Source organism: Phoenix dactylifera, unplaced genomic scaffold, assembly GCF_009389715.1.
Source record: "Phoenix dactylifera cultivar Barhee BC4 unplaced genomic scaffold, palm_55x_up_171113_PBpolish2nd_filt_p 000388F, whole genome shotgun sequence".
NCBI classification, from domain to species: domain Eukaryota; kingdom Viridiplantae; phylum Streptophyta; class Magnoliopsida; order Arecales; family Arecaceae; genus Phoenix; species Phoenix dactylifera.
Window position 1 is genome coordinate 443,103 of NW_024067834.1, and position 23,234 is coordinate 466,336.

Below are 23,234 nucleotides of genomic sequence, written 5' to 3' on the forward strand. Positions count from 1 at the left end.
GTCGGGACCCACCGCCCCAGAGATCACCAAGCCGTCCATACAATCCGCCCCGTCTTATGGGAAGCGGCGACGAGTCCAAGCCGTCTATCCTATACGACCCCTCCTCCGCCTCCCAGCCCCTCCTCTCCGCCGCCGCCGACGAGAGTTACCCCCCGATCAATTACCAGCACGGCCCCCGCCCCCTCCGCGACCTCCCCGCTCTCGTCCTCTTCCTCCTCCTCTCCCTCTCTACCATCGCCCTCGGCCTCGTCGCCGTCGCCCGCCGCAACCCCGCCGCCTCCCGCGCCTCCTCATTCGTCTTCGACCCGGCCACCTCCTCCTGCGTCCTGTCTTCCTCCAACTCCCTCTCCTTCTCCTCCTCCTCTTCTTCCCCTTTCTTGAAGGATCTCAGCTGGACTCTCGTCGTCACCCTCCTCCTCGCCGGCCCTATCGCCCTCGCCGTCCTCTGGCTCCTCCGACATTACGCCAAACAGTTGGTGTACGCAGCCCTTCCCTTCTTCATCCTCATCCCGGCTTTTGTCAATGTCTACTGGTTCGCCGCCTGCGCCCTCAGCCACGGCTGCCGCCACTCCTTTCCCCTTGCCTACCGCATCCTCGCCCTTATCTTCATCTTCCTCCTCATTGCCATCATCCTCTGGATCATCGTCGCCAACTGGCACCGCGTCGAGCTGACCGTCCGGATCGTCCGGATCGCCGCCGCCGCCCTCGCCGGCAACATGAGCCTGCTCGCCGTGCTTCCCGCGCTGGGGCTCGGCCTCCTGGTCTACTTTGCCCCAGTCGTGGTGTTCTTGGTGTTTTCCACGTGGAACGGGAAGGTGGTGCCCAAGGTGAAGGAGGGAGCCAGTGGGGGGGAGTATTATTTGTGCGTGTGGAGGCAGGATGGGTGGGTTCCGGCTTACTTTGCACTGGCGATCATCACGATGGTGTGGTCAGTAGCTGTAATGGTGGAGGCACAGGTGTATGTCATTAGTGGGACGATCGCACAGTGGTATTTCTCGAAGGAGGGGTCCAAGCCTAGCCGGAGCATAAGGAGCTCTTTAAGGTGATGTTCTTATCCCTTTTCTGTCTTTTTTTTTTTTTTTTCTGCTTAAAGAAAAGGGGAAGGGGGGAGCCCACCCCGCATAGCAACCCCCACTGGGCCCCCACCCCGCCAGAAGAATATTCGATGCGGGCAGAAATGACCGTGTGTTGGGCACCCCGACCGGTTTTACTCATACCCTTCCCACCCGTGGGCCGGCTCGGTTACCTTTCTGGGCTCTGGCACGAACCTACCATGTGAGTACGTCACACTTAGCACCACCAAGGCTACCAGCCGACCAGTAGCGCTTCCAGACTCCGTGTCCAAGCGTGGGGCATCCAGTCCCTGAATTTAATCGACGCCCGCGCATTTCGAACCTGTAACCACTTGGTTGGAAGCAAACGCCCCGTTCCAACTGAGCTACCACCTTGGTGGCCCTTTTTCTATCTTTTGTTCTGCTATCTTGAAGTAGAACCTTTAATAGGTTCAAGCATGCACCTCCTGAAGTGAAAGAAAGCATTTTAGAACTAATGGTGGCTGTTTACACTGGCTGCTTTATGCAGGAATTTCCCTTGTTCAGGATGCATCTGTTTTTTGGTAGATTGGTGATTAGTTTTGATTATTTGGTCAAGAGTCAAGATATTGCGTTTGTGAGCTCATGAGCTCGACTAACAAACTAGTTATCTGTATAGAAGCAGGACCTAATCCATGCCCTAGTTTTCATTTGCTTGCATGCTGCTGACCTTTAAGTTGATTCATAAATTTGTACCAACTATTAACAAAATATGGGGAATTATGGGAAAGAGAGAAAGAACAAAGAATTAACAAATATAATAACAAACTAAAGGAGAGTGAATATGGCCTTATGTTTGGCAGATAACTAATGGGGCCTATCTTTTTGCTTTGGTAATAGATGGGAAGTTTTTGGGAGAAGCATAAAACCTAGACATGTTTATCAACTTGGAGAAAACATATGATGGAGTATCGTGAGATGCATTTTGGTGGGAATTGAGGAAGTAAGTTGAGAGTAAATGATACATTGAAATTGTTGATGGCATGTATTTTAAGGCAGTGACAGTTGCTAGTGGTTACGATGAGAGAAAAGTCAATTTTAGTCACCGTGAGTTTACGCCGAGGATTAGCGATATATTATGTATCCTTAGTCTATCCCTAGTTGAACTTATTGATAATATTCAGGAAAGTTTGTTATTATTATGTGATTAATGAGAAGCGGATGAGATTTGACTGTTCAGTTGGAATGCGCTTTAAATGGGCACATGTGCATATATACATAGATATGCACATACATACATAGATATGTACATACATAAATACATACAGAGTCAGGCCTTCATGAAAATTAATGGACCAGATATACAACTTTGTTATCAGTTTGCAGATGAACTTACTGCTATTTTTTTGGAAAATATATTATAGGTTGTGTTATTTTCAGATGATATGGATGAGAATAGGATGTGGTTCTTTTGGAAATATGGAGTAAAATCTTTGAAAATGAGGGCCTTAAAAGTCAGTAAAGCCAAAATATAGTTTATGGAATGAAATCCAATGGACTACAAATGAAAATGAGGTCTTAGTTACTGGCCAAGACATACTACGTGGCAGTAGGATTTTGCTTTCTTGGATTTATTGTAAAAACATAGTGGCAAGATAGACTAATGCATTCAATAGAGTTAGAGCTAGGCGGATAAAGTGGAGAGATGCTTATTGTGTGTTATGTGACTGATGTGTTCCTTGGCAATAAGATTGGGCAATAAGAAGGATATGACCATATTGCTGTATGCTTTATAATATTGGGCAATAAGAAGGATGAGAGAACAAGATGAACATGGAACAAATGAAATTGTTGATGTAGAAGAATGGTAAAACTAGGAAGGACAGAGCTAAGAACATATATTAGAGGCATAGGAGTTGCAGTGATGAGTCCTTGATAGTGACAGGTGTTTGAATCTATGTTGAAGTGTCTAGAGAAGGGAGAGGACGGCCTACACTAGCATTGATGGAGCAGTAACACTGGTTGGAGTAAGCTTATGGGAAAGATTGGTGAATGAGGATATAAAGATGATTCCCAAATAATTTGGTAAGGCAGTAAGGCTTGATTGTGATGATTATGGATTATGGGGTTGTTTGCTTTCACTTGATAATGAGTATTGTACATTTTTCAAATTTAGATCTGGAATATAATATGCACTCATGATTCTATTTTCTGTGACAATTTTATTCTGTTTTATGGTTTGTTCTAATATTCTTCTAGAAAAAATTTAGAGGCCAGAAAATATTTGAAAACCTAAAAAGGTTGGTAATCTAACTTAGTCACTGAACAAACTTAGCTTCTTTTCTCCATTATGTATCTTTTGTACATGCAAGGTTTGAAAGTAGAGAACCAATACTTACTTTGCTTTTATTATAAAATTATATAGCTGTTGAAAGAAGAATATCTAAAATCAGAATTTTTATTTTTTCATGAGTCAAACTAACCACTTTTTTTACAACAAATTCACAAGGCAAAGCTAACACTCATAATCATACAATAGCCTATTACATCTTTGTGTGACACCATAAACCTAATATGAAATTGGCATCAGTATGGGCACCATAAATCCAATCATTGGCTCCGAAAACCTACCCTAATCCTAAATTATGACAAGCAAACCCTAAAAACCCTCTAAACAAACATTAAAAAAACAACAAACAACCGGAAAAAATAAGAAAAAAAGGTACCCAGTGAATTATCAAGATGCCAACCTGGCCCAAGTGTCAGGATGATACCAGTCCCAACCCGGTCCCTGACCGATACTAGGTCCAGGACCTGGATGTAGAACCTGGGTCGCAGATGTTGTCAAACAGAAACCTCAGCTTTTCTTTATTGCTCTTCAAATTAATGGTTTAATATATTTATACATGGATACTTTCATGGAAACATTTCATTGCTGTTCTTGATTATTTTCCTAATATATGCAGGAATGCTTTTGGTCCCTCCTTTGGTACAGTATGTTTTTCTGGAATGGTAATGGGTGCTATCCGTGTTGTCCGTGCTGTTGTAGATAGTGCAAAGCAAGAAGATGTAGCTCCAGGATTTGTGAATCTAGTGCTCAAGTGCTGTGCTAATTTCTTGCTGTCAGCATTTGACTTTGTTAACAAGTTTACCATAAATTTTGCTGCAATAATGGGTGAAGGTTACTGTTCTTCTTCTAAGATGACATATGAGCTTCTAAAACGAAATCTTCTTTCTGCTGTTTTTGTTGAGACAGTCTCCACACGCATACTGGCTGGAATTATTTTTGTTCTCTCAGCATTGTATGCTATAGCGGTATGTGAAACCTGTAAATTTATTTTTCATAAATCTCACAACTTCAGTTTCTGTCTGCAGTCAGCAACAAATAATGCATATACCTATGATGGATGAAGTGTTTACATTTAGGCCATAATATTTCATCTAATTAGAAAATTATCTTTACTGTGAACAAGGCTATCACCCAGCTATCTCTCTCTAGGTTTAGTGGTTGTCTTTAGTGGAACATTTTTGGGACAAAGATGTATAGTCTAGTTTTACACTGAGATGCTTTGGATGGATTGCAATTTTGTTCAAAATCTCATTGAAATTGGATTCTGCATACAATTGATTCTACTGATTCATGAGCTTGCATTTTCAAAAATCTCCTTAGTTTTTTAATTTAGCATCCATTCGTAATCCTTGGATCAGGCCTCCCCCCACCTCTTCCAGAAATGGTCTAATGTTTGTGGTTGACAGCATAACATCCTTTGGATGCTATCATGGAAATTTTTGGAATCTTCAGCAAGAAACTAAAGGGACGTATTTAGCTTTTATGAATTTAGATTTCTTTCTTCCTTTGCAAGAATTTGGGAGAAAATTAGTGGCATTTGTCTATAATCTTTTTTGACTTATCCTCCATATTTTATAGCTATCAATTCTATAGAAGTGCAGAGGTTGGTCAGAAAGGGGACTAGTTTTCCATTATCCAGGCAAGGAAGAAGTGAAAGGGCCATCTTCAGCCAGCTTTCATCTCCTTGTAATGTCTGCTTATTTTTAGCTTCTCTTTTACCCTTTTCTCTTTTCCCTATATCACGCTTCTTCCTCTCTATTTTTTCTTACGTCCTGCTGTTTCTTGGCTCTTAGTCCAAAATTAAACACCCCCCTGCACCCCTCCCCTAATTTAACCTAGTTTCCTACTAATCATAGTCCCAAGAAACCCCTTTCTTCGCCCTTCTTTACCCAAATTCTGTAGATATGTCTAGATCCATTGGAGGACAAATTTCTGGATAGCAGACCTATAAATCCCTTAAAACACTGATAATCCTATCTATTAATCTCCCTGTACCTTGTACATGTCTCAACTATAGGAAGATAAATCAAATTGGTACCATGAAACTTATACACCAAGCTGAGAGTTCTTACTAAGAGGATAAGGCCAAGGATAGAGGTTATGGCGTTGGGCATCAAGAGGATGTTCGTGCTGTTAGAGAGCTGTGCGACACCTAAAGATTCCACGCTTCTATCACAAGATCCCTTGGTCACTTAAACAATTAAACTTGGGGCATAAGAGAGAGATATTACAACTTGAACAGAGGCAAGCCTTATGTCTCCTAATATTATGTTTAAAGTCATGAAGGAACCTTACTGTATGTCATTCTGTAAGGTCAAGACTGGTCAACCTTCATACTCACTAGATGTTTCACAAGAAACTGGAAAGATTGAAAGAAACTCTTCCGGCAAAAAGGTTTGTAAGGATTTGAAAAGCTATAGGATGATGAGGATTGGAAGCACACCTATAATTTAAAACTCTATCACAAAATATGCTAGAAAATTGTGTAAAATTTGCTAAAACTCTTTCCATGTAAATAGCTAAGGGGCTTTAGTTATAGTTAGAATATAACTTCTAGATAATGTTGGGAGAAGGCTTGATGGCATGGGCATGGTTTTGTTGAGATTATGGGCATCCAGTGTTCTAATCATGTGTAACATTGTTTTCGTGATTGTTTATGCGAAGAACCAAGGATGGAGCAGATAAAAAAATTCTCATTCCATTCAGAAAGGTCTTTCTGACTCTCAATCTAGAAATCTGTTAGTGTGCTGAAAAGAAAGATGTTACAGTCTGGACAAAGGGACAAATAAACTTATATTTATTTGAAAACTTCATGCAATTGCATTCTGGTGGATTAACTTTTGCAAGAAACCATGTTTTGATGGGCTCTGTGTAGACCACAGCTCATTCCATTTTAGACTGAAAACATTGCAGCACAAATCTAGTCTGTATCTTGTCTTATTTTTTACGTCATGTTCATTTGGCATTCTCATCCTTGTTACACTCATCTTATGATAGCAAGAATCTTCCCAAACCAGAACATTTTTCGTTAGGTAAACTAAGAAATGCCTAGGCTGTGATCCCTACATAGCTGTTTTGTCATCCTTTATAGTTCTGGAGCATTGAAGAACTCCACCAATACAAATTTAGCTTTTGAAAATTTATAATTATTGCTCATTGCTTTTTAATACTCATTAATCTCTGTCTAATGGCAAAATTAACTTTAAAATGTTTCATTCCTGAGCGATACATGGACTTCCAAAGAATTTGAATCTAGGAACTTCTGGGTATTCATTGTTATAAAAGAATACTAGCAAGTTAATGTATATATTCACATAACGAGATAGACATTTCCGTTTGATTGTTTACGGTGGGGTGTGTGTGCGTGTGATGAGAGTGCGATCCTTTTAACAATGTTTCTTCCCTATATCATGACACATGCCATATTGAGATCTATTGTCTATGCAAGAAATTTAAGCATGTGGGTTATAGTTTTTTATTTCTGGAGTGTCTGATAACAATTGTTCTGTAGCAGCCTTCTTCTAAGAGCCAAGATATTAAAACTGGAACATTAATAAACTGCCAGTAAAAAACATATCCACCTTCATAAGATTTTTGTTTCTCTTGGTGTTATGAATAACACACATTTGTTAGATGCTGTTATGTAACTAAATTTGGTGAAATTTTGTGAATCAGAAATCCAAGGATTTCTGTTTTATGTTCTGATGAATATCAGTATATTGTCTTGAAACAGGTTTATGCGATTTTGAAAGCTGTTAGTGCTCTCGGGGTTGAAACGTATCTTGTTGCAGCCCTTGCATGGTTGCTGCTCATGGTGGTGTTGTGTTACTTTGTTCATGTGTTGGATAACGTTATTGATACCATTTATGTGTGCTATGCCATAGACAGGGATAAAGGGGAAGCGTGTAAGCAGGAGGTCCATGAGGTTTATGTACTTCTCCCTGTCAGTAGAAATCGTAGAGCCTTCCTTAACGACAGAACTCCATTTGTTGCATAATGATCTGCTTCTCACCCTTCTGTATAATCCTGAGAATGTCATTTCATGGAGATGACATGAGCAATAAGCGCTCTGCTGCCACCAGGAAGGTTAACTAATTGCATGCACATCTTTTGCCTCCAAATCATCAGCGCTTGCATGATACCTAAATTGATTGTTCCTCAGCTGTACAAGTAATGTAATCATATTTCTTCTGATAATATGACATCTTTTGATGGTGAAGTTGCTTCTTGTATGCTTTATTTGCTCCAGTTCTGGTTGCATCTGGATTGTTTATTGAATCCATGGCCAATTCAGCATACCTTGTAGGGTTTGTGATGCTATACCTTTCCTCGAAGAGCTGTTATGTCTTCCTCGGAGAGCTTCCCCATATTTCAGGTTCTTTTTCCAGGAGCGAACCGCCTCTGCAAGCCACTGTCATGGAGTCTCTTGTTGTGATGGCTTGTTTGTGTTTTGCTCGCTTGCACTGTGGTATATTTTGTTTGAGTTTTGTGCTTCCATTCCATGTTCCACCATCTTCGTATACATATTCCTAGATTCCAAGTTTTCTTCACTTTTATTCACTGGAGAATCTTGCATGCACAAGATTACAAAGGAACTTCTGATATTTCTTTGCGGCCTGTTTAACCAAAAATGCTTCACCTACGTGGCTACGTCCTACAAAATGGTTCGGCTGTCCAAGGTGTATCAAAACAATGGTTACTGCAGTTCAAAGTACTCTAATCTAATCAGTACTGATTTTATTAAGAGAAATGTGCACACGATGATACGTGCGATGCTCATGTTACTATGTAGTCTATTTTTCCCCCAATGCATCTGGGGTCCAACGACCCCCAAAAACAAAAAAGAAAAAAGAAAAAGAGAGCTAGATTCTAAGAAAACAGATTCGACAGCATCAGCATTAACCAAAGCTTTTATTCCTTCAGGCGTGGACTTTAGGCATGGACATATGGAAGTCAAAATCATCTATGTAGGTTCATTCAATCCTCTTACGTTAATCGGATGAGCCAGATACAGTGCGTGCGCTGAGCCAGATACAGTGCGTGCGTTGGCGCAACATCAACAACGTTATACCTTCAAGATGCATCAAATGTAAAGTACATCAAAGTTTTTGAGTGGGGGTGCATTCTATGAATACGCTTATTAAATTACTATTTGCATGTATATTCTTCTTTTTTACTTTTTATATATATATATATATATATATATATGTACTTATACCATCTAATGTCCTTAAAAAATAAATGACTTAAAACTAAAATAACTGAAATACCCTTACGGATAGATATGTAGAAAAAATTATAAGGGCATACATGTAAATAGCAACCTTATAAAGATATTTATACAATTTTTCATATTTAGAAGGATATATATTCAAAAAAAATTAAAAAAAGATCAAAACTCGGCTGGAACTTGGTAAGTCTTTTATGATTCAGCTAGATCGACAAGTCAAAAATAGAATATTAGACGATCATTTTGGTAATGCTATTCTTCATTTGATTTTAATATAATTATCATTATTGAATCTATGACATCTATATATTCTTTATTTTTTTAAAAAAAGTTCAAGCATATCATATTTAAATTAATTATAGATGCTCAGATTGGTAAAATATTTTTTAGTAATTTGTAAATATTAAGTTGTTGTTGTTCTTGAAGCGAGAATTTCGTACAAGCAACATAATTCATTTTATAATAGTTGATATTAACATGAGATCATGTGATACGATAATGTTAATCATTATTTACCATCTTTTTTATTAAAAAAATGAATTATTTTTACTGAATTTTGATCATTTTTTATTATTTTTTACTTGTATACCATTCTAAATATCTGTAATTGTATGAATACTCTTACAAAGTTACTATTTATATGCATATCTTTATATTTTTTTTTTTTGCGTATCTTTCTGTAAGAATATTTCAGTTATTTTAAATTTAAATTATTTATTTTTTAATGATGCTATTTGGTGTATATATATATATATATATATATATATATATATATATATAAATATATAAATATATTGTACATATAAAATAAATATTTTATAAAAGCATATATGCAAATCATAATTTTACGCACATATTTTTTATTTATTTATTTTACATTGATGCGGGCCGGCGTGCACATCTAAACTTTAGCCACGCGTCGTATTCTTATTTGTCTTTACCAAAGTAGACGTGCGGCAGACTGGACATCTATTCCTTGCTCCAACTAGTACCGTCGTAGGCTGTCTCGATCGCAAGCAAAAATTCTTGAAATCTCTCTCCCGACCTCCCCTCCTCCCTCCATCGCGATTTCTTCTTCGATCTCCATCTCGCCTTGTCGCCATGGTTCTTGAGGTCACATCTCTCCCTCTGGGTCCCTTCCTTCTTCCTCCCTTCTTTTTTCTTTCCGTTCCTCTCGGTGTGCATAATTTCGTCGGATCTTTAGGGTTTCGCTGAAACCTAGTCGTTTTCTTGTTTCTCCCAGGCGACGATGATCTGTATCGATAATTCGGAGTGGATGCGGAATGGGGACTACTCGCCCACCCGATTCCAAGCCCAAGCCGACGCCGTCAATCTCATATGCGGGGCTAAAACGCAGGTAATTACTCACCTTTCCCTCGATCTCGCCTCCATCTTTACTCCAAACCAACGCTTGAAATTATGGATTCTAGGGGTGTATTTTTTTTCTTTTTTTTCATTGGATTGGTCTACTATTAGGGTTTTAGATTATATGCCTTCTTCTTCTTATGTATTATATATGTCCGATCCTACAGTCTAATCCGGAGAATACAGTGGGCGTCCTGACGATGGCAGGCAAGGGGGTCCGTGTTCTAGTCACTCCAACCAGTGATCTTGGAAAGATCCTAGCTTGCATGCATGGTAGAATTTTTCTTTGCAAAATTTATTCTTTTTTAGCGTTGCATCTCTTTATTTATGATAAACTTTCTGTTTAAACGAACCCCAATTTCTTCATAATAACTATTTTATCATTCAAGTAGTAGATTGTAATTTGGATAGTCCGCTTTTGCTTCTTTTAGGATTAGATTGATTCTCCGATCTAGCTATTCCACGCTTTTTTACACTATAAACTATTTGGTGAACTGAAGCTTCAGGAATTTTGGAATATTGGAGATGAAGGCACCGCAGAAAGTCACATCTTTTTGTTTGAAGAAACACTCTTTTGAGTGGTATTTTGGTGGATTACAAACGCACTTATCCTGCAATTTAAGCAAGGATTATAGGACATATATCCCTGCACTGTTCTTGTTATCTGTTTCATGATGATTGCTTTTTTTTTTAAAGTTTCCTGTTTCCAGTGGCTCTTGATAAGAAGTCTTGGAACATAAAGAAGGAAAAATGGACAAATTGTTTTGCATATGGTTAATGAAAACATAGGAAATTTACTCCAGTACTACGTATAATGAATATTATACTGATGAAAACTAAAGAAAAATAAGGAGAACATGTTAAAGTTCTTCCACAGATTATAGATTACCTGGAGCTTTCATTTTAATCTATGGAGGCTGCAATTTTCTGTGCTCATTCAAAGTTGCCCTGACTCTTTTGAACATCATGGCTTTAGATGTGTATGTAATCATTATACATAAGCTAGCTGTTATCTGAGCATGTTTATGGTACCTGCTGGTGTAATGTTATGGTTATGGCCTTATGGGCTGTGTTATGGCATGACAAATTTCATTTCTTCTTAATCATTAGATTATCCTTTTTCCTCATACTTTCATTATGCTAAAGGTGTAGGCAAGAATACTTGATTAGCATTCCTTTCTTCCTCATCATGATGTTACAATTTAAATTGTTGAATCCTTGATGCTACAATTTATACCTTAGAGCCATAGCTATTGGTCATCCATGATCCTCATAGAGGGCATCCATGGATAGGAGGCTATGCAATCAGATTTTGGCTTTGTTTCCTATTCAGAATGGCCAACTGATGGCAATTCAACATGTTGCTTTCCACTCATGTATTATTTATGATGACCAAATCATATATTCTATTTGTATATACATGCTAATATGTGTATTTGTCTTTTTCAATGTAGAAAGTCTATTTCTTATTTGAGAGTGTTTTCTAAAATTTTCATTTTTAAAATGTCAGTTCACCGATATCTTCAACTCTTTGAAGTTCATCTTGAAAATCAATAGGTTATTTTCCCTGCTCTTAAAATTTTTATTAGAGTTCTTTCAGAAAAACACATGACTGAAGAGATATTAAGAGATATACATGCTAACAATTACTACCTGTTTTGTATTCTGGGTTGAAACTTGAGATCTATAATGGCAAAACATGCTAGGCAGAATAGCCTAAGCTCTGCTTGGTGTAAAGCAGAGATTCATCTTCTTGTTATACTATTTGACTAACTTCTCATATGTCATGGCATGTATGTTGATTGCTTTCTGTATGCAGGGTTGGAAATTGGCGGTGAGATGAACTTGACTGCTGGGATCCAGGTTGCTCAGTTGGCTCTTAAACACCGCCAAAATAAGAAGCAGCAACAAAGGATCATAGTATTTGCTGGAAGGTACAGTATGGTCAAGATGTGTTTTTGCACTTGCATGATTATATGGATTTATGATTTTCTTGTCAAACCTTTCATGTATTAGTCCAATTAAATATGATAAGAAGACATTGGAGGCAATTGGAAGAAAGTTGAAGAAGAACAGTGTTTCTCTTGATATTGTTGATTTTGGAGAATCTGATGATGGCAAACCTGAAAAACTGGAGGCCCTTCTTGCTGCTGTAAACAATAATGACAGCAGTCACATAGTTCATGTCCCACCTGGACCAAATGCTCTCTCTGATGTACTTATAAGGTATAACTAAAATTTCCAGAAGTCCATGATACAACTTAAGATCCATGAATCATGCCCAAGTTATCTCATTTATTTATTGTTTTGCAGCACACCAGTCTTTACAGGAGATGGGGATGGTGGAAGTGGTTTTGCTGCTGCTGCTGCTGCGGCTGCAGCTGGTGGCTTATCTGGATTTGATTTTGGAGTGGATCCTAACATAGATCCTGAGTTGGCTCTTGCACTTAGGGTTTCGATGGAAGAGGAGAGGGCAAGGCAAGAAGCTGCTGCTAAAAAGGCTGCAGAGGATGCTGCTAAACAAGAAAAAGGAGGGGAACAGGCTTCAAGCTCTCACGATGCAACTATGGCGGAGCCAAACAGTAGCTCAGTACCTGCAGTTGATGATAAAAGACATAATCTGACAGTTTGTTTCCTTTCCTGCCTTTTCTGACTAAATATGGAAGTAGCCTATGCATCTCTAATGTTTCTATATTGTGCTAATCATCTGATTAAAGGGTTTAGAAAATTATATCATGACATATTGTGCATGTGGTGGAAATCCACAATTCCTATTGTTGTTTTCCCTCCTGACATGTTAGTCCTATTTATGACAATTAAATGTTTGAAAAATCTTTTTTTTTCCTTTTTGGTTTTGGTTGGGCTTGTGAATTTACAGTCTTTGTGATATCAATGGTTTCACTAGTTATGGTCCAAACATCGGATTTCCAGCATAAGAATCACCAAAAGTTTGCAAAAAAAGAAAAAAAGAAAATAAGTGTAGCCAAGAAAAGTTTGAATATTGTAAAATATAGGTTCTATTGTGTAACTTTTTTAAGCTGAGTCAGTGCTCACATATAAGTTCATAAAGTATATTGGTATTTTGTACCATGAATATGTATTTACTTTGAACTTCATTTGTTTAAAAGTTCATTTTAAGTAATTATGAAGCTTTCTAGTCTCTACTCCCTAGTGCATTCAAATACTTTCTTCATTGTTTTCACTATAATATACAAACATATTGAATTTAGATGACTACTTAATTAAATGTGTAGGGTTATAAATTGTTAAATTTGTTTTATAGATATTTTTTTTATTCATCCTAGTTTGTTTATCACGTTATGATGGTTCCATTATATTATATAACTCCCTGATATTAGTTCTTTGAACCTTAGGACTCTTGACATTCTTCTTTGACCATTTTTTATTTCCAAAAATCAGAAGTAAGACACTTTGGGAAGGTAGCTGATCTTTAGCATTTTATTCATTTACATCTTAGTTTCCTCAGGAGTTGCAATTTTTTGTCTGATGCTCTGTCTGACCCATTCTAATCTGAGAAATAATAGCTCAAAAGAATCATCCCTTTGTCTGGAATTTGGCTCCAAATGTGATCATCTATCTAAATTTAAGTTCTTGTTGGGTCCAGGTCTATATTTTTGGACAACTTGGGGCAAGAGAAGTTAAAAATTACTAGACTTTGCTCCATCCACCCTTTAACATAGCCTTCTCGCTTGAGATTTGAGATATCCTTTAGATGACCAACTGAGCTAGTTCCTAAACTCCTTTCCCTTTTTAGCTTTCTCTCTCTCACACACAATCCCTAATATCCCTCTTTGCTTTCCTCCCATGGCCATTGAGAGAGGAAATAAAAAGAGGGGGAGGCATGTTCATGGATATGACAGAAAAAAGGGGCATTTGAGTGAGCATCATCACTAAAGTTCAACTTGGCTTGTGGAATAACAACATTTGAAATCCAACTCGTGGTGGATGCCTCTAAATTACAAGCCTTCTCTCTATACTATAGAACCCTTCTCAGTTCCATTGTACATCCCTAACCATCTTGGATTTTATGATAATTTTGGTTTTTTTTTTTTGAGAAAAGGTGTGCTGACCCTAGATAGTTGGGAGGAGACTGGATTTTTTCAATGTATTACTATATTTTTATGGAAGGTGGGAGATGGATTTGGTTTAGGCTCTCTTTGGATCAGTGGAACAAAGTAAAGGGGTAGGAGACAAGGAGGGGTTGCTATTTCTTTTTCTTTAACTAGTAGGTCCACTTAGTTTTTAGCAAGTTAGTCAAACTGGGCTACTTCCAGATTGACATTTTTTAAAGCAGGCCAGGTCCTTGTCCTAAAAATTTTCGGAAATTTGTTTTCCAAGTTGGATCCAAGCTCTGTGCAACCTCAATATGATGTCCAACCCAAACTCGACATGGACCTGATCTTTTGCCACCCATAATTTTCCTACATGATCATGAATAGAAAATATATCCACTGGATATAGAACCACCCCAAAAGACATCTAAGTTTGAGATTTTGTTTTAACTTTCATCTGCATTTAATGCTGAAACAACACTATGCAATTGCATTCCTGCTCTTTCCACCAGATTTCAATTTTATTGGGAGTGTATTCATTTGTATCCCTTTTTTTTTGAGTCAGGAAGTTATTTGGAGTTGTGCATGTGTGAAGGTTGGTTGAACCATCTTGAGATGGGTGGAACACCTCACGCTTTACCGACCTAGCGAGGAACAAGGACGAAATGACCTTCCAATCTGGTCCCATAGCTGAACCTGGTTGGATTGAGTGGAATCAATCAGTTCTACCTGGTTTGGGGCAGTACTGACCAGCAAATGCCGATTTGCTTGGGTGTCTTGACCCCTGCCCTTTTTCTCATTTGGTGGCTTCTCTTTATGGGAGCAAGTGGATTAGGGTTTGGGGGCCCACTAGTCCCGTGTCTTCAGGGGTCTTCTCTTCCTTGGCATCACTGTGGAGGTTGTGGCTGTGCATGCAGCATGCAGTGGCTTGGCTGTGCAGCATGCCTTTTTTTTTGGCCCGGTTGGGTGTCTAGGGTGGATGCCTTGTGTATGGTGGTGGGGTGTGGTTATTGTTCTATGGGATGGCTGTTGAGTATGCCTTTGCCTATTTGATGAAATGCTTTCAGGCTTTTTCTTCCCTTTTTTTCATTTCCACTCTCCTTTATCCTTGGCTGGTGTTATTATTGGTGCTGGCTATTGTTGTCCATGGTATTTACTACCATCTGCTGTATTTACCAACGGGCAAGGTTGCAAGGGTTGATGGCTTGGTGGATTTGTTGTCATCAGAGTGGTTGATGGTCGAGCAGCTCCATAGTGTCCTCTCATCATGATGTAGAGATTCATGTTAGGCTAGTGATGAGATGTGCTTTAAGGCACTTTGGTCTTCCAAGTTTTTGGTGTTTCAATGCTTGCTTCATTAAATATTTTGGTGTCATTGCGTTGCTATCATGAGAAAAGGGTGTATTGGTGCTTGATTAGCACAATGGAGCGTACATACCATGTTTTGTTGTACGGTCCTAGTATTGGTAGTGCCAACCTTGCATGTGAGTGATTTTAGCTTTAAATATCCCATGGGATTAAAAGGAGGGAGAATGAGAGACAATTGGTGGAAGTGTTGATTCTTCATGGAGTGCTTGTTACGTGGATCAGCAAACAATTAATTGATGACCCGTATAATGCGATAAGAAAGAAGGGAATTTGATCATTCATGGTAGAGGCAAATTATAAGGTGGCCCATGTTGATGATGTAAAAACATTTACTAGTATTATTACTAATTGGTTGTGGGTATTGTAGATGCATTAGTATTGTTTTGATTTCGCTGGTTTTACCTTTTAAGTTTGAGTTGAAGAAGTATTCAAAATTTTATTTTGACTTTATTGTAATTTTTGGATTTAGAAAACCTATATAAAGTAGAATTAGTATCTAAAATAAATCGACTTAAATATAAGTTTTGAATTAGTTATTAGAATTTAGTTTAGAAGGTCTAGAGGATTCTTTGGTATTTAAGTCCTGCAATGTATTTATTTTTTTTCCTTCATTCTCTTTTATGTCATCCTTGTGAAAGGGTATTTATGTTTGAAGTTTTTCTCGTATCCTTGGGGGAGTGGACTTTCTCTTTCTTTATATCTTGTACTTCTAAATTTGCAAGTGGTCCATTAGAATGTACCTTAGGGTACTCATTAATTATTACCAGCTGAAAATTTTGAGTAATATCATATAGTTATTGAAGGTCTAACTTTGCAAGTATGTTTTGAAGATGCAGCTCCTTCAACACTATATGCGGTGCCTGGCTAAATTGGCACTTGTCTTTATAATTTCTTATTTGTATTGAACTTCTCCCCTTCATCTTTTATCTTAACACATTGTGACCTCTCAAAGACCCTAGTTTATAATCATTTACCTTTATCTTTTTTTTTCCCTCTTTCAACCTTCATATTACATTTCTGACCCAAAATTGGCCTTCATAGCTTGTTCTTGCACCGACCTATATTACAAACTGTTCAAACATACATTTCAATTCCCACTTCTCAACACAAAAGCTCCATTTGAAGTCCTTTATTCTAGTTCACTTTAAAGAAGCTATAGGACTTGTCCAAATTGAGGACTAAGTGAGAAATGAGTATGTTGAAGGATCTATAAGAAGTGTGCAAATTAAGGACAAAGTGATGGATTATTGATTTATGTGGCACGGAATGTAGAACAAGGATATGAGGAAGCTCCAGTAAGGAGTGGGTACATTAATCATTTTAAAAAACTTAGGATGAGGGGAAGACTTAAAATAATATGGATGGAAGTTACAAGAAAGGATACTGAAAACCTTGAAATAACATTGGGAAAAGCATTCAATAGGAATGCATGGTAAATGAGGATTTGTAAATCTGAGGACAACTAGTTTGAACAAGGCTCCCTTTTTATGGTATCTTTTGTGGTTGGTATTGCTCTTGTTATGCAATCTTGGATCATAGGTGTACTATTTGGTTCTGAATATTGTTGCGTAATATTGATTAAAATGAAAAGAAAAGTAGCTTATAAACTTTTTATTCTTTCAGTACCCTACACACGAAGCAAAAGCAATGCTGAGAATCTTTTTTAGATATCGACTGTTTTACATTGTTCTAAGATAACAAAAGAAGTGGTCTTATTTTAGAGGAAGCACCTGAATTGGCATTGTCTGTCCAAACGTTTAGTAAGAAGGTGCTCTGTCGGGTTGCTCCAGATTATTCCGTCCCTGAACCTTAAGAGTCATGAGTGCACATTACAAGAGAACATCCTTTAGAAGTTCATCTGTCGGGAAGCTGAATCTCCAAGAACACTCAATATGAGTGTTTATTCAAGATGTCGATTATTCAAGGGGCCATATGTAGATGTTGTTCCATTGTGAAATATAATGCTTGTTATACAGAATTAATAGTGTTAAATGGATTAAATGTGTCAGGAGCACTGACATATGATGTTGTAGTTCTCCTTTACGGGCTGTATATGCATACTTATATGTTATCATGGATTATTGATGAATTTAAACCAAAATTTGCTTTCATCAGTATTTTAATATATGCAAGCATGATTCTCTGTGTAGTATATTTATTTTTTATAATTATTATATTATTCCACTAACAATTCTAGCAACTGTAGATATCAAATGTACTTCTTGTGGTAACAGGATGATGAGGCTGCCTTGCTAGAGCAGGCTCTTGCAATGTCGATGGATGACCCTAAGTCCACTAATGTGGCTGTGGCAGATACTGATATGTCAGAGGCTACCGCAGATGACCATGAATTAGCACTTGGTTTGTTTTGTTGTTGCTCTAACAATTCATTTATGAACAGCAAGATTAGGCATATGTTTTCTTGCTTTTGTTGAACATTCTTTATTTAAGTTACCTAAAAAATCTAAATGCTAAAAAAATCTCATAATCTATGACAGGAATGCTATTATCACTTGTTTATCTGAATGCCTGAACATTTTAACTGAATAGCCCCCCTTTTTTCCTTGTAAGAAGCAGCAAACTAATTAAATTCAAAGTTAATTTTCTCTTTAACTTTAGATTAAGCCACTGAAATTAATGTGCTGGTCAAATCATGTAATGGAAACTTTCTCTTTAACTTTAGATAAGCCAGAATTTCAGTTAATAATATATTATATGCTCTGATATCAGCTTCAGGTATTTGTATTATATTTATTTGGAAAAAATCTTTCACTAAAAGTTCATTATGACTGTCTAAAGTTAAATGCTGTGACAGGTCTAATAGTAGCTTCATTTCTCATTGTAGTCTTAGCCCAAATTGTAGAGATTGATGAGGAGGTTACTTAGTTCGCAACTTGTTCGAGGGTGGAACTTGGTTTACATATTTGAGTAAAGACCTCTTGGAGTCACTTGTTTGATACTTTAATTTAACTTATTCTATTCTTTTGTAGTACAATATCATATCTCTTTGAAGTCCAGTCTGTTACACCTCAAAGATGAAAGATACGTATACACATATACACATTTGCATGCATACATCTGTCTTTGTGCATCATATATGTGAATAGCAGTCTACTCTATGCTTGCTTAAGCATTTTTGGCCCATGTATAGTCTGGCGCCTATCCATACCATCGTGAAATCACATTGGTTCATACCGTTAGATAGCATTTGGTTGTGGAATAAATTTTGGGGGAATGAGAAAAAAGTTATCTGGGTACTGTTCATGGGACGGACTTATTCTGAGGATAGGAGCTTTTTAGCGGCTGGTTGGAGGGATAAGTGGAGGAAATAAGTGCAGGGAATAAAGTGCATATAATGTGCATCGTATTTCATGATGACTTGGATTTTATCGCAAGGACAAAAATTGCCCTCCCACTTTGTTGTATATTTAGAGAGTAAATAGGGGCAAAAGAATAATTCGAGTGGTAATATGGTAATTGGATGGATCCTAGTCCTGCAGAATAAGCCTATCTAAGCCTAGGGCTGAAATTGGCTTATGACATAAATGGAGAAGAGGGATAACAGCTGGGATGATATAAGTGGGGAATAAGAATGTTGTTTGGTAGAATAAGTGCGGGAAGTGGGGGGGATATCCCCCAATTCTGTGACCAAACAAGGCCTTAGAAAAGAAGCAAGATGGTGGACTCCTTTTGCTCACTAAGATGTGATTAGAGATGATGTATTCATAGGAAATCATGTTGCCTTTGTTGATTTGGAGTTCATGGAGACCCCTTTATGTACCTTATATGGCTACTCATATAATATAACCTCTTTTGCTAGTAAAGATTCACTAGTTATCTAGAGAAATGACCAAGTCATACCTCATTATCATGATCAAGGTTGTGAATAGAAAAAGGGGCACTTAAGGTGATAGGGCTCCTATATTGCTCGAGGCACTAGGCACAAAAATGCATTTGCTCGAAAAACATGAGGCACTAATTTAATTGAAGTTCAATAAATGTATTAGAAATAACTACGTATGTATCTGAAGATTATACAGGTATTAAAAGATTAGTTATTCAAGTTTCAACATCAAAAAAACATAATTGTCTTGTACATTACATGTCGTGTTTTCACAACTTTCAAAGTATCACATCAAAATACCACTTCCCTCAAAAGTCGGCAAACATAAATCACTGGATATCTTTAGTAGCTTCAAAATTCAAACATGGTAGCAAAATATCACTTCCTAAAACATGTTTGATGAACACGACAACTTTAAAAAAATACAAATCATTGAACATGGTAGAGTAGCCATTTATTTATAAAAATGCCAATAGACCAAAATAAGCCTCAAAATAAAACTAATAAGCTTCTAAAAGAATGAGCCAAAAAGGGATAGGATGTATACTGCTGGATATTGGAGAGGCGCTTGCCCAACACTCACACTTTGTCCTAGGCACTTGGCTAGGCATTGACTTAGCAAACTCACGTCGCATGACTATTGAGGCACTCAAGGGCTTCCTTGCCTCGCATGAGTACCTAGGAGGCCTACAACACCTTTGACAACACTGACCATGATTGGAATAATACTATGATATCTTTGTTCTGCATTTAAAAACTTGGTTCCTTATCATAATTGCACATTTTTGCTTCCTTACTACTTAACAAACTTTATCTCCTTTAGATCTAATTGCAGTGTTATGATTCTGATGCATGCACTGCTCTGTTTGCAGCCCTTCAAATGTCTGTTCAGGATAATGCAAAAGACTCACCAACCCAGTCTGAGATGAGCAAGGTTCTGGAGGACCAGTCATTTGTTTCATCTATCCTAAATTCGGTATAGCATTTACTTGAATTTCTATGATTGTTAAATCTCAGTTCTGTAGTGTTATGGTTTACCGGCAGCATATAATGACTATTTCACTCTTACAGCTTCCAGGTGTCGATCCTAATGACCCTTCTGTGAAAGATTTGCTTGCATCTTTACAAGGCCAATCTGAGGTATGTCTTTATGAGCCATTTGTTCTTGTTCTACTAGGATACATAAACTATTAATTGCATCTTTTTGGAATATATATTTTCTGGGGTGGTTGAAGGAAGATACGTATTTAATAACATATTCTTATCATATAGATGGTTTTCATTGGTTTTGCTTGTTTCAACATGTTTCTATTTCCAGTATACTACAGGTGCAATACAAGTGTCAAAAAGTCACATTGTTTTATGTTATTTACCCTAGTATCTTGATTTGGTAAATGAGCATTAACATATAATAGATGCTATTCTTGATGTGGCAACTGGTTTACAACGTTTAACAATGACAGTACTAACAAGCAATGTTGTTTCTATTTGGATTGGATATTGTGGATCCTTCACAATTCATTTGCATCAAAGTTTCATTCGCTGTTATTTCTTTCGTTAACAACCTTGACTGCCATTCAGGTTTCCATTAGATTTAAGCGTAGATCGTGCCACTCCTTAAGATGACGGGACCATGTGAGGCTGGCTTCACAGAGCCACGATCACTGCCCGCTTTCAATGGTGGAACAATAACGGGCCGCTGCACCATGCGCCTGCTACTGCCTACAGGCATCATCGGGCGAACAAGCACCTTTTTAAATTCCCATCAAAAAAAAAGTTCTCCATTAGATTCTCCCTTTCTTTTTGATCTCTTCACTCAGTTTCCTGACCTAGGCTTCTTTAATATTATTGGACATACCATCATCAATAAATATCAATTCTATTTTTTATACAATTTCCTTTGTATATAGTCCGTCAAACTCTACTTTTCCGAAACATTCACCTCAACATGCTGACTGCTACTGCTATCTCCTTACATGCCTGAGAGCTCCTTACGGCAGCACTTAAGCCGACCTTCTTACTGTTCTGTAATTTTCCCACCTCATAATAATGTGGCAACTATTGACAATTCCTAGAACATGACAGCCATGAATAGCCCAAAAGTATATCCCACTTGATCTACCATCAGCAAAAGTATATATATTCACCTCGTTGTTCATTATTTTATACAACAGATAGATTTGAAATTGCAAAAAAACTTAGGGTGTTGATGTTCTCCACTCCCTTGTCTTGTTCATGGTGTTTCATCATGATGGCTTTCAGTTTGTGGATAAATTTTGCTGGTTTCAAAAGAAAACACTTGGATATAGTGGCATGGGATCCACTGCCTGACTATAACTTTCTTAATAATGTCACTGGGATTGAATTTAATTAGAGTTTGTTCAATGAAATATCCATTAATATACTTTCACTAGCTTAAATTTGGGAACGCCATTTCTTATTTTATCTGTCAACACCGCATAAGTTTCTCAATGAAGCCATCTTATGGATGCTGCTAGTTGTTTCACCACAGATTTGGGTCCATGCAAGTGGAAATACTGTATAATTGTAGTGCATAATTATTGTTGACGCTGCATCATGATGCATAAGTAAATTATTTTCCTCATGCTAGCCATATATTATGGGTTATGCTTCTTCGCTTAAAGTGTATGCTTATAATCAAGTGCTCCTGTGTGGTGCTCTTAGTTTTCAACTCTTTGCTTATCCATACATGTATGTATTGCATATAAGTCTGTAAAATCTGGATCACAATGTTGAAAATGATGCATCCTATACGTCTTTGATGCCATCTGAATTGAACTTTACATATAGCTTCACATTCTACTTGATATTAAAACTTGACATGTCTATCATAGATGGCTTTAACAGGGTTTATATAAATGGAAACAATGTTGCGTAGAGGATTAGATATGCTCTGATTTCTTTAAGCTCGTTCCAACTCTTAATTGCAAAGTTGAAAAAAGGGGAATCCAATCAAGCATCTTTATATGCTTTCATATTACCAATATATTGACTTTGAGGATCTGAAAAACTTGGAACGAAAAAGGGTAACATAAATGGTTTAAAACTTAATCGAAGTGCCATTCTACTTGCAATCCTATTGTGTTCAAAGTGCCATAAATGACACTTCTGAAGGTTTTGATACCATCTGAATTAAACTTTACATATAGCTTCTCGTTCTACTTGATACATACACTAGAGATGGCTTTACATACATACCACTAGAGATGGCTCATATAAATGGGAAAAATGTTGCATGGAGAATCAGATATGCTCTGATTTCCTCAAGCTCATTCCAACAATTTAATTGCAAAGTCGAGAAAAGGGAATCCAATCATGAATCTTATAATATTACCAATATATCCACTCTGAGGATCTGAAAAACCAGAGGAAAAAAAATTGTCATTATAAAGGGTTCAAAACTTCCTTCAGGAAGCTCACTTTGTGTATGTTGAAGTCATAAAATATGCTTTATGCAACTTGCAAATCTGTTGTGCTTCAAAGTGCCATAAACTACACTTTCGAAGGATCAAGCCTCAAGTTTTTTTAACACTGTACTGTCACAAGTGAAACTGATCAAAGAGTAAAATAAGAAATTTAATACATATCTAATTGTTTCTTTTTGTTTCATTGCTGCACAATTGGGATAATGGTTATATCATATATTTTCATAATAAATGTTCTGAACTTAATGTTGTCAATGAATTTACCATTAGACACCTTGAATCGCGCAGTTGTCATTGCATGCCGTTTTGTGTTACTTCGCTCCTGCCAAAGCTGGTTATTACTAATTGAATTATGTTCAATTATTGTTATTTGTTTAAACCATTTTAGTCTGAAGTTCTGATGCTGATTTTTATTGTATATTCTGATCGTGCTCATTTTTTCCAGTCCCAGCAAAAGCAAAATGAAGATAAGCAAGAAATGAGGAGGATAAGTAAATGATTTCCTATAGTCTGTTTCGTGCCAGCTT

General features: G+C 37.4%; 2 protein-coding genes across 2 annotated transcripts; both read left to right on the plus strand.

The window, feature by feature from the left end:
• LOC120105895 (CTL-like protein DDB_G0274487) lies at positions 1-7,652 on the plus strand. Its single transcript, XM_039118657.1, has 3 exons — positions 1-1,042; positions 3,998-4,346; positions 7,115-7,652. Exons 1-3 carry the CDS (start codon positions 57-59, stop codon positions 7,376-7,378), a joined length of 1,599 nt encoding a protein of 532 aa, XP_038974585.1. The 5' UTR covers positions 1-56; the 3' UTR covers positions 7,379-7,652.
• Positions 7,653-9,579: 1,927 nt separating this feature from the next.
• LOC120105896 (26S proteasome non-ATPase regulatory subunit 4 homolog) lies at positions 9,580-23,234 on the plus strand. The gene is made up of 10 exons (XM_039118658.1): positions 9,580-9,724; positions 9,855-9,968; positions 10,144-10,249; positions 11,796-11,910; positions 11,993-12,202; positions 12,290-12,602; positions 17,652-17,778; positions 20,134-20,237; positions 20,333-20,401; positions 23,153-23,234. The coding sequence occupies exons 1-10, from the start codon at positions 9,713-9,715 to the stop codon at positions 23,204-23,206; spliced, it is 1,224 nt and encodes a 407-aa protein (XP_038974586.1). The 5' UTR covers positions 9,580-9,712; the 3' UTR covers positions 23,207-23,234.